Raw genomic sequence first — 24,750 nt, 5'->3', positions numbered from 1 at the left:
CCCCCCAGACGGAATCATCTCCAGTGTTATCCTCAGAGCTCTGCATGCCACACCTGCAGCCTTTTAATTCAGCATTTTATAAACTTTCCAAAGGGAAATGATAAATTCTTTTCTCTCCCCTAACTTCCGAAGAGTTGAGTTTAGTGCCTGAAGGGACTTCTATACCTGGGGACAGTTTATAGAGATTTTAGGCAAATAAAAATTGGGCGCACACTCCCTGTAGGGAGCGTGCGGTGCCTTTCCCTTCCCTCTCCCCCAGGCTGGTCACCTCTGCTCTCTCTCACCTAAGCACCAAGGGCCCTTCTTCTGCCTCTGTAACTTGTTTCCTGAGTCTACCCAGCCCAGCTGGCTCACTTCTACTACCCCTGTGACTTTCCAAATAAACTTACTCTTATAATTTGAAGAAAAACTGCAATCACTACCTCTACCATGTTGATCTTTATGAGAGAAAGAAATTGCAGGAAAATGAAAAAATCTGAATAGCTCCCAAGTCCAACAATTTTTAAAGTAAAATTCATACCTGTAAATACAGATGCGAGGTACAGATTGGGCTCAATTTGTGTCCGATCCATATCACCTGGTGAAGTTACAGTTAAAATTTTTTGTGTTAGAAAATCAGTTAAGCATAGAAATAATCACAATTCACTTCCCTTCACTAAAAAGGACGCAAACCAAATGCCCCCCACCCCCCCCACCCCCCAGTTGCTCTCACAAAACCAGGTAAACAGAAGCCTGATCCAGTGGCCTTAATATAAAGAAGGAAGTTACACAGCTGGATTTTAATGACTGTCAATAAAATAATACTTTACCTAATAGATTATTATCTTTATGCATCAAAGATTAGGGAAAGGGGGAAGCCAAGGATCATGAGAGAATTCGCATTTTGTATTAAGTAAAAGAAACCCATGGGCCATTTTGCCCAAGGTTAAAAGTTTTCAGATTTTTTTTTAACTTAAGGATTTAATCATTACAAAAAGAATTTCCCTTCTCCCTAGGCCAGCCTGGGGCACGTTGCCCAACACGACCCATGGAAACAACCAATCATGTTGTTGGGGAGCACAGAGCAGCCTACGCTGTTAAACTAAAGCCAAGTCTTAATATTAAAATGAAACAGGCGGGGGCAGGGAACTATCCTTATGGTTAGAAAATTATGAAGCAGAGAAATTTTAAGTAACTGGAGAGAAACCTGTGGGAGATAGAGTTCTCAGGCCAAATGCATTATTTTGAATAAATTCTGGGACAGAATGATTTGGAATAAACTCATAATATGGTATAATAGGTTTCTTTCTGATTTTCTCTTAGGTAAAAGTCAGTCATCTCTCAAGCTCCCTTTATTTCACAAAAATTTCAGCTAGATTTAAGAGAAGATAATTAAATGAATGTGATTTTAAGCATTATGTAGTTCACTAAACTAAGCAATATATTTCCACTGGGGACCAACATTTATGTTAAACTACCACAGTTATGCTCTGGAAAATATGAAAATCAAAGGTTCAAAAATGAAAATGCAATACAGTTCAATGAAGAAAAGAAAGCTTTAAAAGAACAGGTTTAGAAAAAAATTTAGTTTTATAAGAATAAGTTTGTAGGCAAATACAATTTACTTATATGTTGATAATCTGCAGTAGACCAAAACTGAACATCCAACTTTGATATTATTTTTTAAAAATTTGTAACTTCTTTCAAAGTCCTCACTGTGCTGTTACTATTTAGACACTGCCCATGACTGTCACTTCCCAGTCTGCCTCTAAGTTTCTGAGAGTCAGAGAGTTACACGATCATTCCTGCCTGCCCCTCCGGCTTACTAGAGCTACCTCTCAGGTCCTCCACAGCCCCGAAGGGACAAAAGTGGTGACCAGAAACAGGGCCATCGGGACCACCTCAGAGGCCCCTTCCACTGAAGAACCAACCCTTTGTCTGTAACAAGTAAAATAAAGGGGCAGTCAGTCCTCTCTGAGGTGGCTGCCTCAACCCCCCGAATTCAAACTGATCTGCTGTCACGGTAAGAAATCAACCACATCGTTCCCTTTTATACTAAACAAAACTGGGTGGAAACTAAGAAAAAGGAAACCAACTTAGGTTTCATAAATTCAGGTTCATTTAAAAAAAAATTAAGCACCTTTTACGCACCCATCATTCTTACACTAGTGTTGCGAAGACCACAAAGAAGAGCAGGACATTGTATTGTCTCAACCCTCTTTCGCTCCGAAGACAAAACTAACGCAGAGCGGAATAAGGGCGGTCGGCAGGCCTTCCAACCAATGCCCCTGTTCCACCTCAAATATAAGGGATTTTAAAAGCTAACACCTAGTCGGGCTCTCAGCCTTTTCATATTATATCACTTCTATCTGCTGATGTTCCCACTTGGGTGACTGGAACTCTATGCCGGGCAAGTGTTCTCCTCTTCCCGTTCTGTAGCCTTCTTTTTTATCCTCCGTGAGGAGGTGCTAATACTGTACCTGGGTGGCTTCGCAGAAAGGAGCTGTGGAACCTTTTGTGAGTGAGTGCTTTCAACAGCGCCTTGGGGCAGATCAGGAGCAGGGAGTCTGAATCACTGGTGGGCTTTTCCAGGCTGACAAGGGCTCCCTCTGTCCTGAGAGGCCTACACTCTGGGTGTGCCCCCTAAATGTAGATTTTACACACCCCACCAACTTTGCAATAAGAAACAGGCACGTTTCATTTAAAAATTAAATTTCAACTAAAAAAAAAGAGAACTATTGTATTACTCCAAACCAAAGCATACTTCACTCATCTCTCTATATCTAACAAAATTACATCATTAGTAAAAACATCTAAGTTGAAATAACACACAAAATCTGTTATTATTTTTAGGTCTTCACTAAATCACCCATAGGTTGAAGTAAAATTACCGTAATGATCGATTTATTAAGAGGATAAGAAAATAAATGGTTTCCCTCCACCATACTGCTCCATTGTCCCCACAAGTCAGTACTTTGCATATAGTTGCTCGAGAAATATCCAGCTGACCAATGTTTCTGAAATCTTTATGTCAAATAGATATACCACTCTGTGATCTTTCATAGATCATTTTTTAGAGAACCACCCCCCCATTTTTGTCCTATCCATTCCATAGCTGTGGTATGGAAGATAAAAAAAGGGTAGTAAATGACAACTGAACACTGTATTAGAACGACAGCTGTGAGCTAGTGGCTAAGAACACAGACTCGGAAGCTAAGCTGCCTGAATGTAACGCACAGCGCCAATATGAACCAGCTGTGGGACCTGAGATACCTGTTCTCCACACTCTTCTCTTTCATAGTCTCTTAGGATCATTAACAGAAATGATATACATGCCTAACTTAAAGCAGTGTCTACAGAGCAGGCACTCAACAAATGGCTGTTTAATTGTTCTTTAGCCTGTGATTATTTTCTAACTTTTCCCAATTGATAAATCATTCTTGTTAGTCAATCTTGTCAAAAAACTTTTTCACAGAGCAACTTTTTATTTTTTTAAAAAGAAAAAATACTGATCACATATTACAGCAGCAGAGCTACAAGGGGTCTCAGAGACTACTTATCCTCGCTAATAAAGAGAATGAGACTCAGAGAGGCTACTGACAAAGAACCCAAGTCACATAGTAGTGGGGGCTGAAACTCATCGCCTACAGTTCTTTCCCCACCTCCTGCCTTTTCCACGCCCTCCTACTAGAATGCATCTTAAGAATAATCAGAAATGATCTTTAATACTTTTAAAAAATTATTAAGGAAGGAAATATAATATAATGTTTAAGAGCACAGCCTTTGCTTTGGGAGTTGGACTTGCTTTGACTCCCACCTCTGCCATTTATTAGCTATGTGACCTTGGGCAAAATATGTAACCTCTCTGAGCTTCAAGTTCTTGATGTCAAACAAGAATAGTATTACCTAATTAACTGGGTTGATTAGAGATCTTAGCAGAGTGCATCACGTTAGGAAGTGCACATAGTTGGTAGTTATTACACATTCCATATTGGTGCTGTTATTATTAACTGAAACAAAATTCTCTACTAAAACCGGGGGACAATCTTGATTTCTGCAATGATTTCTTCTAACAGTATTTTAAAAAGCTACTATGTCAATATCAGACACTAGGGTCACTTATTCTTATAACAAGTAGCTGCCTCATAATTCTCACTTGCTGGATGATGGGGTTAATAGTAACAATTGTGCTTCGCAGGTGAGGATTCAAGTAGTAAGCACAAAACACACCCTGGCCCACATGATCTGAAAACTGCTTATCAAGTGTGTTGGTTCTTATATTACCTCATCCTGTTTAAAATGGAACAAACCTAATACTCATTGGTATCTAAGTCATAGGATAATAAAAGAAAATATCTAAATATTTGATTTATAACTTTCTACAGAAATTTTGAGTGGGTAATATGAACAAAATTTGAGTCACAAATTACCTATGAATATAATTTATCCTTTCACTTTTACCACAAAAGGTGAGTGTGTTAACCTTAGAATGTTTAAAGACACCACACAGTAAAACCAAGGGACTGAGAATTTGGAAATAGAATCCAAGGATGGCACAGCGGGGCACTGCTGAGAAAGCTTTGGTGTGGGCACACAGAGGGACTGGGCTTGCACCACATGCGCACTGCGCTTCTGAGCACTGGCCTTAAAAAGAACACAGTGGCGGTATCACTCCACCTGACACCAGACTACTCTACAAGGCCACTGTAATCAAACAGCCTGGTACTGGCATAAAAACAGGCGTGCAGATCAATGGAACAGAACAGACAGCCCAGAAATCAACCCACGCCAATATGGTCAATTAATATTTGACAAAGGAGGCAAGAGCATACAATGGAGGGAAGACAGTCTCTTCTGTAAATGGAACTGGAAAAATTGGACAGGTACATGCAAAAAAAAAAAAGAAACTAGACCACCAACTTATACCATACAGAAAAATAAACTCAAAATGGATAAAAGACTTAAATATGAGTCACAAAATCATACAACTCCTAGAAGAAAACATAGGCAATAAAATCTCAGACATCTCTCGTAGCAATATTTTTTGTCAAAACAAAGAAAAAAATAAACAAATAGGACCACATCAAACTAAAAAGCTTTTGCACAGCAAAAGAAATCATCAACAAAATGAAAAGGAAACCCACTGAATAGGGGAACATATTCCAATGATACATTTGATAAGGGGTTAATATCTACATTTATGAAAAGCTCACAAAAATCAACACCAAAAAAACAAATAATCCAGTTAAAAAATGGACAAAAGACCTGAATACATACTTCTCCAGAGAGGACATACAGATGGCCAATACACACATGAAAAGATGCTCAATGTCACTGATCATCAGAGAAATGCAAGTTAAAACCAAAATGAGGTATCACCCCACACCTATCAGAACGGCTGTTCTCAATAAATCAACAAACAATAAGTGCTGGTGAGGATGTGGAGAAAGGGGAACACTTTTACATTGTTGGTGGGAATGCAGACAGGTGCAACCACGATGGGTTTGTTTTGAGGTATAGAGATACCTCAAAAAATTAAAAATGGATATGCCTTTTGACCCAGCGATCCCACTTCTGGGAATATATCCTAAGAAACTCAAAACACTAATTCGAAAGAATATATGCATCTCTATGTTCAGTGCAGTGTTATTTACAATAGCCAAGATCTAGAAACAAACAACCCAAGCGCTCATCAGTAGATGAGTAGATAACAAAGCTGTGGTACGTTTATACAAGGGACTACTATTCAGCCATTAAAATAAAAAAGGAAATCTTACCTATCTTACCTTTTGTGACAACATGGGTGGACCTGGAGAATATTATGCTAAGTGAAATAAGCCAGTAAGAGGAAGACAAATACCATATGATCTCACATATATGTGGAATCTAATGAACAAATAAACTGAGGAACAAAGCAGAAACACAGGCATGGATACATGGATCAGACTGAGAACTGTCAGAGGGGAAGGGGGTTGGAGAACTGGATGAAAGAAGGTGAAAGAAGGTGAAGGGATTAACATATATATACATAACACATAGACACAGACAACAGTGTGGTAAAAGCCAGAGGGAAGGGGGGTGGAACATAGGTGGAGGTGGACAAAGGGAGGGGGGGAATGTGCGGATGGAAAGGGACTTTGCTTGGGGTGACGGGTGCACAGTGCAGCAGGCAGGTGTTTTATTGAGTTGTATGCTTGAACCTGTGTGGTTTGGAGAACCAATTTACCCCAGTAAATCCAAATAAATAAATTAATTAATGGATAGGAACCTGGGATTTACAACTTTTTATTTTTGGTTTGAAAGTTTACCTTCTTTTTAATATTTTCTTTAGTGAGTTTCACTAGTATAGCAATACTTAAATCTGTAAACTTTATTTTATTGCTTTACAAATTCATTATGGATTATTTTTAAAACTATATAGTACCATAAAGCTGTTAATTGCAAAATAAGGATACAAAGATGAAGGCCCCCAAACATGAATTTTTTTAACTCACAAAACAAGATTTTAAATGATGTCTAGCATTTGAAACAAAATCTAATAAGGAGAAATGTAAACTTCAGTAACATTCAGAAAAGCTGGGTCATTTATACCAATTTGAGTTCATTGACAAAAAATTAGTATTATAAATATTATAGCAGTTAAAATATATAAAAAGAAGTTAATATTTTTAGACAAATAATCTGGCTGATTAACTTACTCACTGGCTCCCCTATCTAATAGGTATGCAACTCTCTTCAATAACAGCATTTTTGGAAACAGTATCTTGGTGGCATAAAAGCTTATGTTCAGCTGCCACGAAGCTGATTGATAATTGAGAAAACAGATGATCCACCTATCCTGAATGCAAACCAAGATTTATTTGAATAATGTAGATTTAATTATTAAAGCTCTTTAAAAACCATTTAAGTGCTTGAGCGTATTGCTGTGTGGTGCAATGACAGAGAGAGTTCCTGCCTTTTAGGGGCAGGAATGTCCAGAGGCATTCCAGCATTCAAACCTGTTGAGAGCTGAGAGACTCGATGGTGTAGCAGACAGCTTTATCTGCAATCCACTTCCTGTGCGTGGAACGGCCTGTCACACAGCTACTAAAGTAAATTCCCTCTCAGATAATTCCTCATAAAAGTGTGTCATAATGATTTGAAAACTGAAAGAATCTTTAAAAATAAAACACGTTTGCCTCATGAAAGAGGACTCACATTCCACATGATTCTATCTATTTGAAGGAAAATAACGAGAGAACGCATCGATGCTGTTAGAAGTGAGAGAGCGGCCAATCTTGCCAGGGGGTGGGCTGTGATCGAGAGGGGACCCGAGGGCACTTCGGGTGCTGGCAGGGCTGTTTCCTGAGCTGGGTATCAGTAATAAAAGTAGCTCAGTCTTTGAAAATTCTTTCAGCCGTAACACTTACAATGTGTGCTTTTCTGTATGTATATTACATTTCCATTAGAAGATGATATTAAAAAATTATTAGTTTCAGCAATTAAAAGGTGACTGCTTTATAGTTTTGAGGTTTCCAATGATTGAAATAGCCAAATAACTAACCCAACTTACTAGGTAGCCTGTACTATCAAGTGAATGGTTACTGCCAAGTCCTAAGCCACACCGCCGACTACAAAGACAAATTTCTTTGTTTCTTTTCTTAAAATCTTGAAGTGCCAGTGAGATGAAATTATTCTGAAGCAGAAGGTGAGTTTTTATTATTGTTGCTCTAGTTTGGCTCTCACGAGAGTTGCTACTTAAGACACCTGATGCTCTGCAACAATGTGCCACTCAAATTAAAAGCACAAACTAATATTTTACCTAATTTTGAAAGCAATTTGTTAAACATTATAAAGTAACTATTTCTATAAAAGGTATTTACTTATTTTGGGTGCAAAAAAGCTTGTTGTTTTAGTTCACATCTATAAAAAGCAATGCCATCATAACATTTAACTCAACTTTAACTCTTCCTCAACAACAGCACCGACTAACTTTCATTACGTGAGATCACAGTTTCTAGAGAAGGTCACTATCATCATTCTTATACATGACACTTGACTGCAAACAAAGCTGAAGGCAATCTAATTCCCTAATAGTTACTGAACAGTTGGAACCTAAGTGCCTCTATAATCTACACACAGAAAAATCCAGTTTTTGAGGTGGGAATCCTTCCTAAATATAAAAACTTCATTCAAATTATGGCTTGTGACTATCACTACAAAAAAACTGTGTTATTTGTGTAGACTTTCCAGTGGACTTTTCCATATGTAGCCATTCCTAACTAAATTTGGAAACAAAAATTAAATGTGACACAGTGACCAGTTCACTTTCACAGAGGCCAGGCCTGGTAACTTTTGAAAAAGACTGAAAGAAGGAAGAATGAAAAATGAGCTTTCAAATACAGGAAGCCACTAGAAAATAAGAACACCACCATTCCATACACTGACATTGGAGCTTTAAAGATTTTCTGTTGAATAGTGAGTTTCGGGGTGAGGGGGTGGGGAGGTGAGGGTGGATTTCTGTTCACTGTACACACGACACCAGTGGGAATAAGGGCCAGCCCGAGTTCTGTGTTACCAGCACTCTGGGTAAGAGCTCCAAGCTGCGGGGCACAGCTGCATGGGCGCTGCCAGCAAGGCCTTCGCAGCAGTGCTTTGATAGCGTGGGGCCCCGAAGTGTCAGGATATAGAGAAGGCAGCAGTTGCTGGCTGTGAAAACAGTCTGATACAAACCAGATGGGAACTTACTAGATGGGCAACACAAAGGAAAACAATTGGCTCATTCAATAAAGTCGGGCCCCTGCCCCGGAGAATTCGCAGAAGACAATAACAGTTACCTAGAGTTGATGCAAACAAGAAACAGCCATGTGGTTACAGTTTAAAGAATTGTTTTTCCTCAGACTAAATAAAGTTTTGATCTCTAATTCTTGTGTTCATTAATTGTAGTTTGGTGCACAGGCCTTTTGCCAAAGACAAATACTTCATTTATACAACATATACTTTTGTGACACCAAGAAAAATATCTGGGGACATGGAAACTAATTTGGTGCTGCTTCCTGTAAAGTGCTATGAACACAGGCTGGGCTATTATTGCAGGAAACCGGCGAATTAAAAAATGATTGATCCTGCTGACACAGTGATTAGAAAGTACCCAACACAGTACCTCCAGGACTTCCTATTTCTGAGTTGTTTTAATGTCGGCAGAATGACAGGAAAGACAATAATCATAAGTTTCTTAGAGCTACATTTCTTCCTAAACATTTTTTTTTTACTTCATTAGGTAGGGCACTATTTCTGTAACCATATTCACACGACAGAAGTGTTTTGTTTCTCCCTAACCTTACTGAGTGAGGCTCATCACATGATAAAGTGCTTCTCCATTCTGAGCTGACAAGTGTAACAAAGATTATTAACAATGAGATTGTACGATAACTTCTGACAGTAACATCTCACTTAAAGATTTTTTGTAGGTGGGTATTCCACAACAGAGTGATTTATTTTACTATTTGAAAAGACAGTAAACAGCATTCTAGCTTAAAATAATTCCAGGTAAATTAATTCCTGCCACTGAAAACCCCAGTACACCTTGAGCCTTTGCATTTACTACTAATGCAAAAAATACATCCAAAAAAGCTTTAAATTTTTAAGCATGATTCTTAGGTGATACCTAAGGAGCCCATCAAACAAAGTCTGTAAATAAAAGCATTTTGCACACATACAGTCTTTGAACACATTTCACAAGTAAGCAATCTTGTTTTGTTCTGTGCTTGAATAATAGTAAATAATAACTGGGTTTGCCAAGAGTGAAGACATATCTGTGCAATTGTGAAAATTTTTGTAGTCCATGAGACACACTTGGGCTTCCCAATTTGCATGTGCTGCATTGTTCAGGTTATTTTCACTGACTCTTTCCACTGTAAAAACTGAGGCTGAACACTTACATCTTTCACCCCGGAGAAGCAGAACTGGAGTAAGAACTTGGTGTGCAGGTCGATGCACTCATAAGCATTTCCAGCCACAGATGTTTCCCTCAGCACTATGCTGCACACGCACACTCATACAATTTTTTTAAAAGTCTAAATTAGCCCTGGCTGGTGTAGCTCAGTGGATTGAGCTCGGGCCTGTGAACCAAAGGATCGCAGTTTAATTCCCAGTCGGGGCACATGCCTGGGTTGCAGGCCAGTTCCCAGTGGGGGATGCATGAGAGGCAGCCATACATTGATAGTTCTCTCCCTCTCTCCTTCCCTTCCCCTCTAAAGATAAATAAAATCTTTTTTAAAAGTCTAAATTAATTTGCCACAACAGTGCTGGATAACTGAGTGTTTTGACTAAATGTAATAATCAAATACAAGAAATAAGTTTGTTATTATAAACTGAATTACCATGCAAAATGTAGGAAAAGAAAAACTAAAAAACGTGTTATTTACTGAAGTCTTACATAAGGAGAATTAAGAATAAACACATCACTCAACAATGAATCAAACCTGTTAGAAGTTTGTTAAAAGTTATTTTCAACACATGAAATCAATTTCTTCCAAAATAATTAACAAAGGTAGTTTGGCTTGGATTTATTAGTAAGTTATTTCTTAGACTCTGAGTTAACGCATGAAAAAAACAGAAGTGGCCCTGACTGGTATAGCTCAGTTGGTTAAGCATCGTCCCTCAAAGCGAAAGGTCACCAGTTTGATTCCTGGTCAGGAAATTTAAAAAAATTAAAATTAAAAAAACCCTTATCATTCCAATTATTGGGCATATTGATTATTATTTATGTACTTCTTCAAAAATTGCTCATTTCTGCTTTTATGGGGTATTTATATATATGAAGATATCAAGTAAATGGAGTAGCACAAATTTTATAAGGAAAAAAAAAGAAATTGCCTGTAATGTTTTTGGCTCACACACAGACCTTGATATGATTTCAGAGAATAAGACAAGGGTCAGCTGATGTAGAATTTTTATTTTTAGGTCACGGTGAGGAGGAGTCTGGGCTTTATTCCAGTACAAAAAGAAGTCTCTGAAGGGTTTTGAGCATGGAGTCCCGTGATCTGATTTACATTTTTTAAAAGATCACTCTTCCTCTGGGTGGATAATGGACAACAAATAATAAAAAATGAATATAGGAAGACCAGTAAGAAACTTCTCAGGATAATATTAAGGTTGAAGGATATTGTGTTTTAAAAATCAACTGCACAACTATAGAAGGTAGAAAACTTAGTTTGATATCAAGTCACTGAAATACATCTTGGTGAGTTTATCAGAACACTGAAAACCACAGGATCAGGCAACACTTTTTAATAACTTCTGTGGACAATGAGACAGAGTAGTGAGGTTATTGAACCTCTGTGAGCCTCAGCTTTCTTATCTGTATAGTAACAACAATAACAAAAACATCTTTACATATTCAAAAGTTTGCTGTGAATCTGAAAGCTACAATAAGTGAGAGGTTCTTTGTTGGTTTGTGAAGCATCTGACAAATGTTAGGCTTCACCGCTGTGGGCCTGGGGGAAGCAGCAGACCGACCAGACTTGGCAGTGAATGCATTCCGTCCCAGTGCCAGTCTGTGCAAGATGAGTGGGCAGAGCTTGATCCAACCAGCAGAGAGCTTGGGAAAATGGTGTGAAACAAGGGGGAAAGGCATCAGCTTTGCACTCTGGGAGATACGGGCTTGAATTCCAGATTTTCTACATTTTCTAGCTTTGAGAAACTCCCCTTTACAAAATGGGAATAAAACTACCTGTATGGCATGGTATTGTAAGAAATAAATGAGATAACAATACAGAACTCCTAGTGAAACTTCTGTAAATGCAAACTATTGTTAAGGTTATAACTGTGTTCAGGGCACAAAAGAGCTGGGGGTGGGGTTAAAGAGGAATAAGCCATTTTCAATTGGAAGCTCAGTGAGGATTCAGAAAGATGCTGAGGAACAAAAAGTTTGTAGATGTACAAGTGGGAAAAGAAGCAAACTCCAGATGGAAGGGAGGTAATGTGGAAGGGCACTGAGGCTTAAAAGTATAGTGTGTGGAGAAAGCTCAATTAATATTTATTAAATTGAACTGAGGTGATTACATATTATATTGAATGTGTCAATAAAAATAAGTTTTGAGCTGACGTTCATTCTTTTCTGAAATCTAAAAATTTATTTTTAAAACAAGTGTGTTTCTATTGAGTACTTTAGACTTATTTTAGCACATATACTATCTTTTTTCTTTGTTTCTAGTTAGTGATTAATTACAATGGATAAATACTCAAAATGTTTAGCTTGAATGGAATGTATTCTTAATAAAACGCCTAAATATTTAACTTATAATGAAGATATAATGTATTTTAAAAATATAGCACAATATCTCTTCCTGAAGTGTTTAATATAAGATATGAGAAAATATAAGTGACACACTTGGTGTCACATTTAAACACCTTTTAACAACAAAACCTTTTTATATTCCTTAATAATAAACTTTTAGTACAATTAAGAAAATTCATGAGAAGAGTATCATAAACTCAGTAATTTTACATCTGCTTTAATGAAGCATACTTACTCCTGACAGATTCACATAGTTCTAAGACCACCACCACGACCAAAATCTAGAACACCTCCATCATTCCAGAAAGTTCCCTCCTGCCATTTGTAGTCAAACCCTTCTCCAACTCTGAGGAAACCACTGACCTGCTTGTTCTCCGCAACCATACTTTTGTTTTTTCCAAAACGCCACATAGACGTATTGAGTATTTGTCACACAAACACACTATGTAGCCTTGCGAATTCGGCTTCCTCCACTATTCGCAGTGCAGCAGAGATGCACCCACGCTGCTGTCTGTCGGCATTCCCTCTAACTGCTGACTCCTGTGCTCCTCGTGTGGATGTCACGGCTGATGACCCGCTTCGCCGTCGAAGAACATTTGGGTTGATTCCAGCTTTTGGTAATCATGAATGAAACTGCTAAAATATATCCGAGTACAGGTTTTATGTGAACCTAAGTTTTTAGTTCTCTTGAGTGAATGCCTAGGAAAGGACTACTGGCTTGTGTGGTAAGTTTATATCTGATTCTATAAGAAACTGACCAGTTGTTTTCCAAGAAGGCTATATAGCATTTTGCACTCCTACCAGCAATGTGTGAGAGAATTCAAGTTGCCCAACTTCACCAACACACGGCATTATCGGTTTCTTTGGTTTCAGCCAACCTAATGGGTATTCAGTGGTACTTAATTTTTATTTGCATTTCCCCACTCACTTATGATGTTGAACATATATTTCCATGTGCTTATTTGCCAGCCATATAGCTTTTTTGGTAAACTTTCTGTTCACATCTTTTACCCATTTAAAAAATTGGACTATTCATCTTACTATTGATTTTTCTGAGTTTTATATTCTGGTTACAAATTCTTAATCAAAAAGAGGATCTGTAAATATTTTATCCCAATCTGTAGTTTGTCAGGCATTTTTATTTTGATAAAGTCTAAATAATCAATATATTATTTTACAAACTATGATTTCTCTATAAAATCTTAAAAACCTTTGCTCAACCAAACATCACAAATATTTTCTCCTATATTTTCTTCTAGAAGCTTTGTAGTTTCAGGCTTTACATTTGAAATTTGTAATTTTAGGACCCATATTAAGCTCAGTTGTATACATGTTTGCAAGATGTGGGTTGAGGTTCAATTTTTGCATATAGATGACCACTTGCCTCAACACCATTTGTTGAAAAATTATCCTTTCTCCATTAAAAAATTCTTTGCCATTTATGAAAAATCAATTAATTATATACACATGGACTATTTTTGGAATCTATTACATTCCATTGACTTATTTGCTAATCTTTATGCCAATACTCCACTATGTTGATTATTGCAGCTTTATAATAAACTTTGGAGTCATATAGTATAAATCCTCTCAATTCACTTTTCTTTTCAAAAGTTACTTTGGTTATCCAAGGGTGTCAAACTCCTTTTCACCGGGGGCACATCAGCCTCATGGTTGCCTTCAAAGGGCCTAATGTAATTTCAACTTCTTAAAACAGTTAAGGAGTAGTTGTACAGTCCTAAAATTATATTCTGCCCTTTGAAGGCAACCATGAGGCTGATGTGGTCCCTGGTGAAAATGAGTCTGACACCCCTGTTCTAGGTCCTGTTTTTCCTTAAGAAATTTAGATTAAGTTTTAGTTTTAGATTTAAAAACTCTTGTTAGAATTTTGATTGAGATTGCTCTGAATTTATAGATCATTTTGGGAAGCACTGCCTTCTTAATTTTCATTCTTCTAATACATAAATAAGAAATACATCATCATCTACTCACTTGAGTCCTCTTAAATTTCTCATTTTTTCCAGTTTTTAGTGCACAAATCTTGCAAATATTTTATTAGATTTATACTTTCTGTTACTGAACCTACAGTTTTAAATTACAATTTCCAATTCTCACTACTTCAGAGAAATATCACTGGTTTTTACATATCAGCATTATAGTCTCTGACCTGATAAAACCATCATTAGTTTTAGAAGGTTTTTAGTAGGCCGTGAGGGAGTTTTGCTGGACAATCACACATCCTCAAACAGTCCTGAGTTTATTTTTTCCTTTATAATCTGTGTGCCCTTTCTTTCTTTTTCTTGCATTTTGCACTGGCTAGGACTGCCAGTATGATTTTGAATAGGAGTAGCAAGACTTCATTTTCCTTGTTTCCAATTTGCTGGGGAAGCCTTTAGTCTTTCGAGTGTGACGCTGCCTGTAGGTTTATTGTAAATGTCCTGTGTTGTGTTGTCCTTTGAGTTTTAGTTTTCTGAGATTTTAATCATGAATAGATGTTGAATAATGACAAAACCTTTTCTGCACCTACTGAGATCACTGTTTTTCTTTTTTCATTTTAAATGTTATTTTTCAGTTACAGTTTACAGTCATTATTTTGTACTGGTTTTAGGTGCAGTGGCTAGAGAGTCATACACTTTACTATGTGTTCCCCCAATATTTCTGTTCATATGCGAATTATATTGATTTTTGAATGTTGAACCAAATGTGTTTTACTGGGATAAGACCACTCAGTCATAATTTACTGTTTTTTTAAAAATATTATTGGATTAAAGTAATATTGTATAGAGGAGCTCATAAGGGCTATTTGTCCATATTCTTCTTTTCTGATAATGTTTTAGCCTGGTTTTGGTATCAGGTTAATCACGGAAGAGTTCTTTCCTCTTTTGTTTTCTCAGAGAGTTTGAGTAGAACTGGGATTACTTCTCTCTCAAATACCTGGTAGAATTCTCTAGTGAAACCATCTGGGCCTGAGGTTTTCTTTGTTGAAATACTAGAAACTAAGAATTCATTTTTCTTTAACAAATACAAGATTATTTAGGTTATCAGTTTCTTCTGAAGTTAAAGTAGATAAGTTTCCCATTTCATCTATGTTGCCAAATTTATGAGTATAAAGATATTTGTATTGCCTTATAATCTCTTTAATTCCTGTAGAATATGTACTGATTTCCTCTAATTCCTAATAACAATAATTTGTTAATTTTCCCTTTTTCCCGTCATCATCCTGGCTAGGGTTTATCAATTTTATGAAACATTTCAAAGAGCCAGTTACTAATTTCATTGAGTTTCTGCTATATTTATATTTTCAATTTCACTCTTGCCTTTACTATTTCCTTCTCTCTGCTTATGAGAGGTTTGGTTTGCTCCTCCTTTCTGGTTTTCTGAGGTGGAGGCTTGGAGCTCTGACTTCAGACCTTTGTAGTCTGTTCTTATGGAAACATTTAACACCATGCATTTCCCTGTAATCACAGCTTTAGCTGTATCCCATAAATGCTGGTATGTAGTTTTTAACTTTTGCTCAGTTCAAAATACTTTTTAATTTCTTTTTGACCCTTAAATAAAGGTTTAATTAAATGTGTGCAATTTAATTTCCAAATATTTAGAAATGTCCAGGAATCTGTTACTCATTTTCACTTTAATTCCCCTAAAATCAGAGAATATATTTTGTATGATTTCAACTGTTTAAAATTTATTGAGATTTGTTTCACGACAGAATATGGTCAATCCTGGTGAATGCTTTGGTTGTTCTTAGCAAGGATAATCACCTTTTTATCAATTAGTTCAAGTTGGATAATATTGTTGCTTAGGTCTTATAATCTTACTGACTTTTTATTTACTTTTAATAATTAGTACTTAGGAGTTTTAACATGTCCAACTATGATTGTGAATTCGTCTGTTTTTCCTCAGAGTCCTACCAGTTTTTTCTTCAGGTATTTTGAAGTAGTGATGTTAGATACATACATAGTTAAGACTACTGTATATTTTTCTGATTAATTAGCCCATTATCATTATCAGATGTCCTTCTTTATCTCTGGTAATACTCTTTGTTTTCAGTCTTATTTGTGTATGTATGACATTCATATAGTCACTCAGGTTTCTTTTCATTGGTGTTCGCATTGTTTATCTTTTCCCTATCCTTTTACTTTTAACATATGTCTTTGTATTGTATTTAAAAGAAGTTTTTGTTAACAGCATAAATATTTTTTTAATTTTTTTATTTAACTTTTGTTCAAGTACAGTTTTCTTTCTTGTATTCCCAGCCCTGCCCCCCCCCCCAGTGCTCCCCACCCCCCTCCCATCTCCGCCCCCGGTCTTAGTTATTGTCCATGTGTCCTTCATACTTATTCATGTGAGTCCATCCCCTTTTACTCTGTGCTTCTCTCCCCTCTACCCTCTGGAACAGCATAGATATTTTACTCCAATCTGACAGGCTCCGTCTTTTAACTGGTATGTTTATTTACACTTAATGTAAGTTATTTATATGTGATTGAATTTAAGTCAATCATCTTGCTATCTCCTTTTTGTTCTTTTTGTTGTTGTTGCTCCTTTCCCCCTCATTTTATGCCTGCTTTTGGAGTACTTGAGTAGTTTTAATTTAGTACTATTTTCAAAGTATTTTAATGATTACTCTAGAGTTTACAATATACATCTGCATCTATCCCTTACTATAGCCCACTTTCAAGTAACATTATATCACAACATATACTGTAAGGACCTTTCGTCAGTATACTTTTGATTCCTCCAGGCCATATTTCATGCTTTCATTGTCATTTTATTTCATAGGCTCCATAAATAGATAATATATTACATTATTTTTGCTTTATACAGTCAATTATCTTTTATAGTGATAGAAAATAAAAATTCTTCTATTTATAGCTTCATTTTAACCATGTCAGAAGCTCTTCATTTCTTTAATCCAAACTTTCTTTCTGGTATTGATATAGGAAACCTTTGTTCACCCAACCCCCAAGCACCCCGCGAAGAAGTAGCCAGCCATTTAAGAAAGCAAATAACAGGATGTTCCCAAGGACTAAGTTAAGCCCGGTAGCCAGAACTAAGTTCCGCATTCCGCTTCTGTATCTCGCTTTGCCACATAGACAGGAAGACCCTGCAGACTATATAAACCCCAAGAACCCTTTGTTCAGGGCTCAGAATTTGGAGACTGACTCCTCTGGGCCCGTGCGCGTAATAAACTACTTATGTTTTCCGCTATCTCCTCTCGGTGTGAGTTTCTTCCCACAACAGTATCACTTAATTTTTACCTGAAAAATTTCCTTTAACTTCTTTTGTAATACATGTCTGCCTCTTAGGTTTCATCTACCTTTTAAAAAGTATTTTTTGGCCTTCATTTTTGAAAAGCATTTTTGCTAGCTCTGAATTCTGGATTGACTTTTTCCTTTCATCAGTGTAAAACGGCATACGATTTGTCTTCTGACTGTGGGTTTGTAATGAGAAATTGATGTATTTCTTTATTTTGTAAGTAATATACCTTTTGCATCTGGCTTCTTACAATATTTTCTCTTTCTCTTTGGTTTTAAGAAATTTGAATATGATGCGTCTAACTGTTTTTCCTTTTAATATTGCTTGGAGTTCTGAGATTCTTGGATCTGTAGTTAATTTTTCTTAAAAAAAACCATTGGTCACCATCTCTTCAAGCACTCTTTCTTTTCTGTTTGCTTTCTCCTGCTGAGATTCCAATTATTGTATGTTAGGATAATTGATACTGCTTTTGGATGTTCAGACTTTTTTTTAACTTTTCTTTCTCTTTGTGATTCAGTTTCCATTGACTGTTGTCAAGTTTATTCATTCCTTGGCTATGCTGAGTCTACTGACTAAGCCCGCTACAGTCATTCTTCATTTCTCCTACTGCTTTCCCCCTCACATTTCCATTTGACCCTTCCTTGTCATTTCCACCTCTCTGCTCAAATCCTCATCTGTGCATGCATGTTTTGTCTAGTTTCCTACTAATGTAATGATTTCTACATTCATGATAATGATTTTAAATTCCCCGACAGTTCTAACAACTGGGTCATCTGAGTCTTACTGTCTTAACTGCTTTGTCTCTTAAATGTGAGTAGTTGTTTTCTTGTCCTTTCATGTCTTTGATTTTGAATAAATATCAGACATTGCTTGTTAAGACAACAGAGAATTGGAAATGGGGACACTTCTTCTTCAGGTAGACCATCAATGTGTGGAATTGAGTCAATCAAATCCAGAGTTAAATTGGTTTTGAGTTTTGTTGTTGCTGCAGTTAACTTCGGTGTACCACCAGCTCCAAAATCCTCTAATGCTGCATTTAGGGTGGGTCTTAGGATGCCAGAGAGTTTCTCTCAATATTCCCCTTCCACCTTCGGCTTTCATCTTCACTGTGCACTTGCAACAAAGGGGGTTTCTCCTCTTTACACTCTCACACCTCGCCCAATGTTAAGACTGCTGCTGCTTGTTACTCGGTAATTGCTGATCACCTTGCAGGAAAGGACTCGTTCTCTGTTGTCCTGATACAGTGTCACTCTCAGGCAGATCCTGTATGCCTTGCTCTTGTGATGGGGCTTTCTCAGTGATTCTGTCTCTCTTCCCTATGGCAGCCAGACTCTGCCTTGTTGCTTTAGCAAGTTTTATGCAAGTGAGTTTCCTATTGTCTTCTAGCAGTAAGAGACCTCTAGTAGTACTGATATAAGATTGTGCGACCAAGACTATTTCCTCCCTCTTCCCTAAGTGGGGATGATTTTTTCACTCAGCCTTCCCCCAGCCACAATAGGTTTTCACCTATACTTTGGAGGTAACAGATATGCTGCCCCTTTTCCAGTGACTTAAGGCTTTTGTTTTTACAGGAAGAGTCTAAATGGGACGTCCAGTCTTTCCAGAACTCTCTTCTTCTAGGCCTGTACGCATGAAGGAGAATCTCTCTAGTGTCTTGCCCTGCCTCCCAATCCTCCTTTTTCTAGAGGTCTGTGGAGAAGAGGGAATACACTTCCCTTGTATCAGCAGCTACCAGTGGTTCTAACAACCCATTAAGAAGGTTTAACCAAATACATTTTATCTGCTTGTAAGGTGCACTGTGTCTCCTCCTGTGACCAAACTCTGGCACACTGAGATCCTGCTGGTGTCCCATCTTCAGAGACGATCTGTCTTCCCTTGGGCCACTTCGTTACTCTTCACCACCAGCACTCTGACAGGTCTGAGAAAGCGGATGAGTTCCTAGTTTACGTGCCACTTTAGTACAGGTGCGATGAGAGTGGCACTCTGTCCACCTCCCTCATGCAAGCTGCAAACATTTTAAAGTGATCGTATAGCCTGGATTTGTAGGAGACATCTGTTCAGGCAATGCCTTTCACAGATTTGTATTTATGGAATTGGGGCAGATTTATTACTCTGTGCTCCACCCTCTTCCTATCAGAGAGCCATATGCATGATTTGGAAATCAGTTGTCACTCCTTAAGAACAAAAAAAATCCACCTAAGAACTTTTAACTGTGATTTTGAAATTACTAAAATCAATTATAATTCTGATAAATATGGGAGTTTAGCTATATTTCAAAGGCAAAAAATGTACTACTTCACTGAAGAAAGATGATTTCATTTGCACATGTGTTTGGAAATACTTTCTAAATATACATAAGCTTTGACCTCCCTAATTCTCATATATTTAAAGTCACCATTACTATATGTGAGATATAAAAGGTGCTAACATAGCTAGGCATTAAACTCAGGACATAATGTAAAAAAAGCCATCTATGATTCTGTAAATTTATTGCCAACAAAAATGTAACCTGCTTTTGATAAATTACTGCAATTATGTTTATTACTTTTAGCATTTGACACACATTTTCTGAGCAACATACATAATTTACAAATAAGAAAACTGAAGAACGCTGTGATTTTCACAGATATTGAAAAGGAATCTGTCTCAGCATATAAACACGAAATATATGATCTAATTTTTCCCATCGATTATAGTATAGCATGATTGATTTTATCATTATAACTTATTATAATAATCTTAACATTTTAAGAGAAAAACTAGAGGAAGAAAATATATTTTTAAAGTTAGCTATTTTAATATATCACTGTAGAATTTAATTGTTCCTGGGTTCAGAACGAATAAATGGGTTTAAACCCAGTCTCTCATTTGTATTGAAGAAAGTGAACTTGCATAGTGAAAGGGAAAATAGTTAAAATGACTTATTAAAATCACTTTAAAGGTTGCTTTCACTATAAAACCTTCAGACACACTAATTGGGACATAGAATCAGATAAGTGGTATCATATGGTCAAAATTTACCCAACAAATTCAATACCAAATGAAAGAGTTTTACTCTTAGACTCCAAAACGTCATCTGTCAGAACAATCAGTTCAATCTCTCTTATGTTAAAATCTGACAGTAACAATCAAGGGAGTAGGGGAATAAGGATTTTACAGATTTCCCGGAAGCACAGCGCTAGGATCTGTGTCCTAACGTATCTTCAGTTACACAGTGAAATACAAACTCTCCCCTGGAACAGCCATAATTTGGGTTCAAGTATTCTCAGAAGCATTTATCTACCAGACAAGATGTGGTTTTGATTCCCTTGTGAAAAGGTGAATTCCCTTCATTATCTTCAAGGCCTCTGTAGGAGATAGGATTGGATTCTTTCAAAAAGGTCACCCAAAGGGCTGGGGACCCCGAAGGGTTATTTTGGCACTCTGGCTCTCCTAGTCTCTGAAACATTTGGCAATGTCTCATCCAATAAAATAAAACCCCCCAAATGTATGGAAATAAAGTCATAACTGACTGTATTTGCCAAGGCAATCATATTCACTCAAACAATATTCAGGATAGAGATATGTATCAATTCTAAAACAAAACACTGGATTTTATTTAAAATACTCTACTAATAGCGCATGATATTTATTTATTCGTCTTAGTCAAAGCTGACATAGGTCTGCTCTCCTAACTCCTGTATTAGATGTAAAACTGAATTTAAAAATTTACACAGATCAAGTCCACTGTTCTAAACGCTAAATAAAACTTCTCTCTACTAGTAACACCTTGGTTTCTTTTATTATGATTTTATTAATTTATTAAATGTTAACTGGACATTATTTAATGATCTTGTGGTCAGACATTCGGTTCCATGACAGTAAAAACAATGTCACTTTCCTGAAGAGAGATACTTACAAAAAAAGGTATTTTCCTACTTGTTGAGAAAAGTCATCATTTTATTACATATAACATCCCCAAGAAGATAAAATTCATTTATAATTTTAAGAAAGTATAGTTATTTATTTATTTTATTTAAATAGTTTATTTATTTTTAGATAGAAGGGAAAGGGAGGGAGAAAGAGAAGGAGAGAAACATCAATGTATGGTTGCCTCTCATGTGCCCCCAACCAGGACCCAGCCTGCACCCCAGGCACATGCCCCGACTAGGAATCAAACTGACGACCCCATGGTTTGCAGGCCCACACTCAACCACTGAGCCGCACCAGCCAGGGCAGAAATGATAATTTGTTAAAAGCTAAGTTAAATATACAGTTACTGGACAAGAATGGTAACAGCACTCAGGAGAAGGACACCAGGCCAACCCTGGTACTGCATTAGAGGCATTCCCGTGCTCTACATACTGTCATGATTAATTTTTAAATACCATGAGGAGAGCTTCACAGGTAAATTTTCATTGGAGTCTAAAATATAATGTTAACACTACTACATTGTGGTTAGGTTAAAAAAGCAGTCAGGAGGGCAAAGTTCTGAGAAGCTGGAGCAAGAGAGGTTCAGAAAACAAATGTAAAAATCTAAACCTCACACAGCATGACCTTGATAAATATCTTGGTGCTACCTAATTTAGGTCTTCCCCCAAATGCCAAATGATTAGTCACATTTGCAATTATACTGGCATTCAGTAAATGAGATTATAAAACATGATTATAAAAACAAAGAAAAATATACCACTGCTTAAAATAGTCCTAACACTCCTTCCTGGTTTGTGAAGAGAAAGTTCTAAACACTAGACATCTTAAGTTCTATTGCCAAATTTCAGAATATATGTTATTTAAAATTTAAATGACTAAGAAACTAGAAGGCAAACAAAACAAAAAGCCAAGTGCCTTGCAGAATCTTCAAGACAACATCAAAATGCTATGAGGCAGGTTATAGAATTAAGGTCAACAACATAATTTTGATCATCAAACAACAGTACAGAAAAGTTCATCCGTGTAACAGCATTTAACATGAGAATCCTTTGCTTTTTTAGTTATCCTTGTTCAACATCACCACACAACACTAACTAGCCTTTACAAAGCACCTTAACAGCCATACCCCTGCCTTTATCTTAATTTTTTTAATTTTAATTTTATTTTATTTATGTATCTTTAGAAGGGAAGGGAAGGAGAGAGGGACAGAAATATCAATGTATGGTTGCCTCTGGTGTGTCCCCTGCCGAGAACTGGCCTGCAACCCAGGCATGTGCCCTGGCTGGGAATTGAACCGCAATTGTCTGGTTTGCAGGCCCGCGCTCAATCCACTGAGCTACACCAGCCAGGGCCCTTTATCTTAATTTAAAGCACACAACTACAATAGAGATATAGACCTATTTATAGATAAAAAGTCAGACATGCAATTGTACAAGAACCAAAAGGTAAGATTAAAAAGAAAACACTATCTGAGAGTTTTAAAAAAGTCATTAGAAACAGTTTATTGGTAAAAAGAACAAATACATCCTCAAATAGGATGCCAAATTCTTTATTCCAATACACTAAATGAGAAAAACCAAACAAAAATGAAACCTAGAGACAAGATATAAATAAATTAAAGAATTCTCATAATATATTTGTTCAGTAATCAGGACAACTATCAAACTATTATTACATTATCACAAGAAAACAAATCTTACCTTGTTGCTCTGAAAGTGCATTATCAGGTTTACTTCTGACATGTATTATATGAGTCTGTGCTGGCCGGTGTTGAACTTGAGTAACATCTTGGTCTTGCTTTTGTTGATACTAAAGAATTTAAGACATGAAGTCACAGCATTATTTTTTTTAAGATTTTATTTATTTATCTTTAGAGGGGAAGGGAAGAAGAGAGGGAGAGAAATATCAATGTATGGTTGCCTCTCATGAGTCCCCTGCTGGGAACTGGCCTGCAACCCAGGCATGTGCCCTGACTGGGAATCGAACCGCGATCATGTGGTTTGCAGGCCCGTGCTCAATCCACTGAGCTACGTCAGCTAGGGCCCACAGCATTATTTTTAAAGTTACTTTAAACTAATTTGAGCAATTAAATTACTTAGGAGTATATTATATAATATTTGAATATTTCACCTGCCTTCTAATTGCCAAAATGTTACTATGGTAAAGACATTGCAAATAAAACCATTGAAAAGATTTGAATAGCCATGACTGGTGTGGCTCAGTGGGTTGAGTGTCGTCCTGCAGACTGAAAGGTTGCTTGTTCAATTCCTGGTCAAGGCACCTGTTTGGACTGCAGCCCAGGTGCCTGGTTGCGGGCATGCAAGAGACAATGGAGAGATGTTTCTCTCACACATTGATATTTCTCTCCTTCTCTTTCTCCTTCCCTTCCCCTCTCTCTAAAAAATAAATAAATAAAATCTTTAAATCATTTGTCTATTTTTACTAGAAAATTCAGAGCTACTTCTAAATCAAACTATTTTAGGTACTTGTTGGATTTAGACAGGGTAAAAGCTTAATTTGGAGAGTTGTAAGCTCTCCCATATAACTATTTTTGCACAACATGAAAACCTGCATACCACACTGCAAATTTCGCAGAGTTTTTACATACAGTAACACCATTTAATTCTCACGAGTGTGAGATATGCTGCTACTCTCCTTTGCCATTTAGGAAGCGTGCACTGCACCACACACCCAACGAACGCTGCTCCTCCTTACCCTTAACTCATCCAAATTTGAAGTTTACAGCAGCCACATATCCCATCACAATTTCATGTCACAAATTGTGACAACTTGAGGCATTTTCTTCCTCCCTTTCCTATTTATGAGCCTAATTATAAACGAGTCCCTGAAAACAACTATCAGATATACTTTGACAAGAACTTAAAAAGATATCTCTAGACTCTTACCAACAGATAAGAGCAGAGAAAACTCTGAAACACCTGTCCATGTGGACTCAAACGGAACCACCCCGGCGCTGGCCAGGCACCTATTCATCCACAGATAAAAGTGAGGAACTTTAGACGGCAGTAGTAACTGGTCTTCTAAGCTTGGAGTCATTGGTTCTGTAGGGTTCTGCCTTGAAGGACATACTGCTTCGGTGTGCATCTCTAAGATGGGTACTGTGACTACGTCTGCCTGCTTCAACTCAGGACACCTCTGTTGGCTCCCCTCCATCACCGCAGTGATCGAGAGCCAAGTGCTGGGGGGCTAACCTGCTCGTGTTCAAATCTGGCTATCATTTTCTAGCTTTGACCCTGGGCAAGTTATTAACCCCTCATACCTCAGTGTCCTCATTCATAAAATGGGAATAATATTAATTCTCT

At 37.1% G+C, this 24,750-nt stretch overlaps 1 protein-coding gene across 4 annotated transcripts in view; it reads right to left on the bottom strand.

The window, feature by feature from the left end:
- KIAA0586 (KIAA0586 ortholog) overlaps positions 1–24,750 on the bottom strand; it is a 96,242-nt gene that overhangs the window by 7,425 nt on the left and 64,067 nt on the right. For all 4 annotated transcript variants that reach the window (XM_037054410.1, XM_037054407.1, XM_037054409.1 and 1 more), the window contains exons 30-31: positions 23,128–23,236; positions 521–577 (exon numbers count right to left, since the gene is read on the bottom strand). In XM_037054410.1, coding sequence (XP_036910305.1) covers positions 521–577; positions 23,128–23,236 — 166 coding nt within the window. The remainder of the gene's footprint in view (positions 1–520; positions 578–23,127; positions 23,237–24,750) is intronic.

Source organism: Sturnira hondurensis, unplaced genomic scaffold (assembly GCF_014824575.4).
Source record: "Sturnira hondurensis isolate 20B ecotype Veracruz unplaced genomic scaffold, ASM1482457v3 Scaffold0008196, whole genome shotgun sequence".
In the NCBI taxonomy this organism is placed as follows: domain Eukaryota; kingdom Metazoa; phylum Chordata; class Mammalia; order Chiroptera; family Phyllostomidae; genus Sturnira; species Sturnira hondurensis.
The sequence above is the reverse complement of the archived record's forward strand: the minus strand, read 5'-3'. Positions and strand labels throughout refer to the sequence as shown.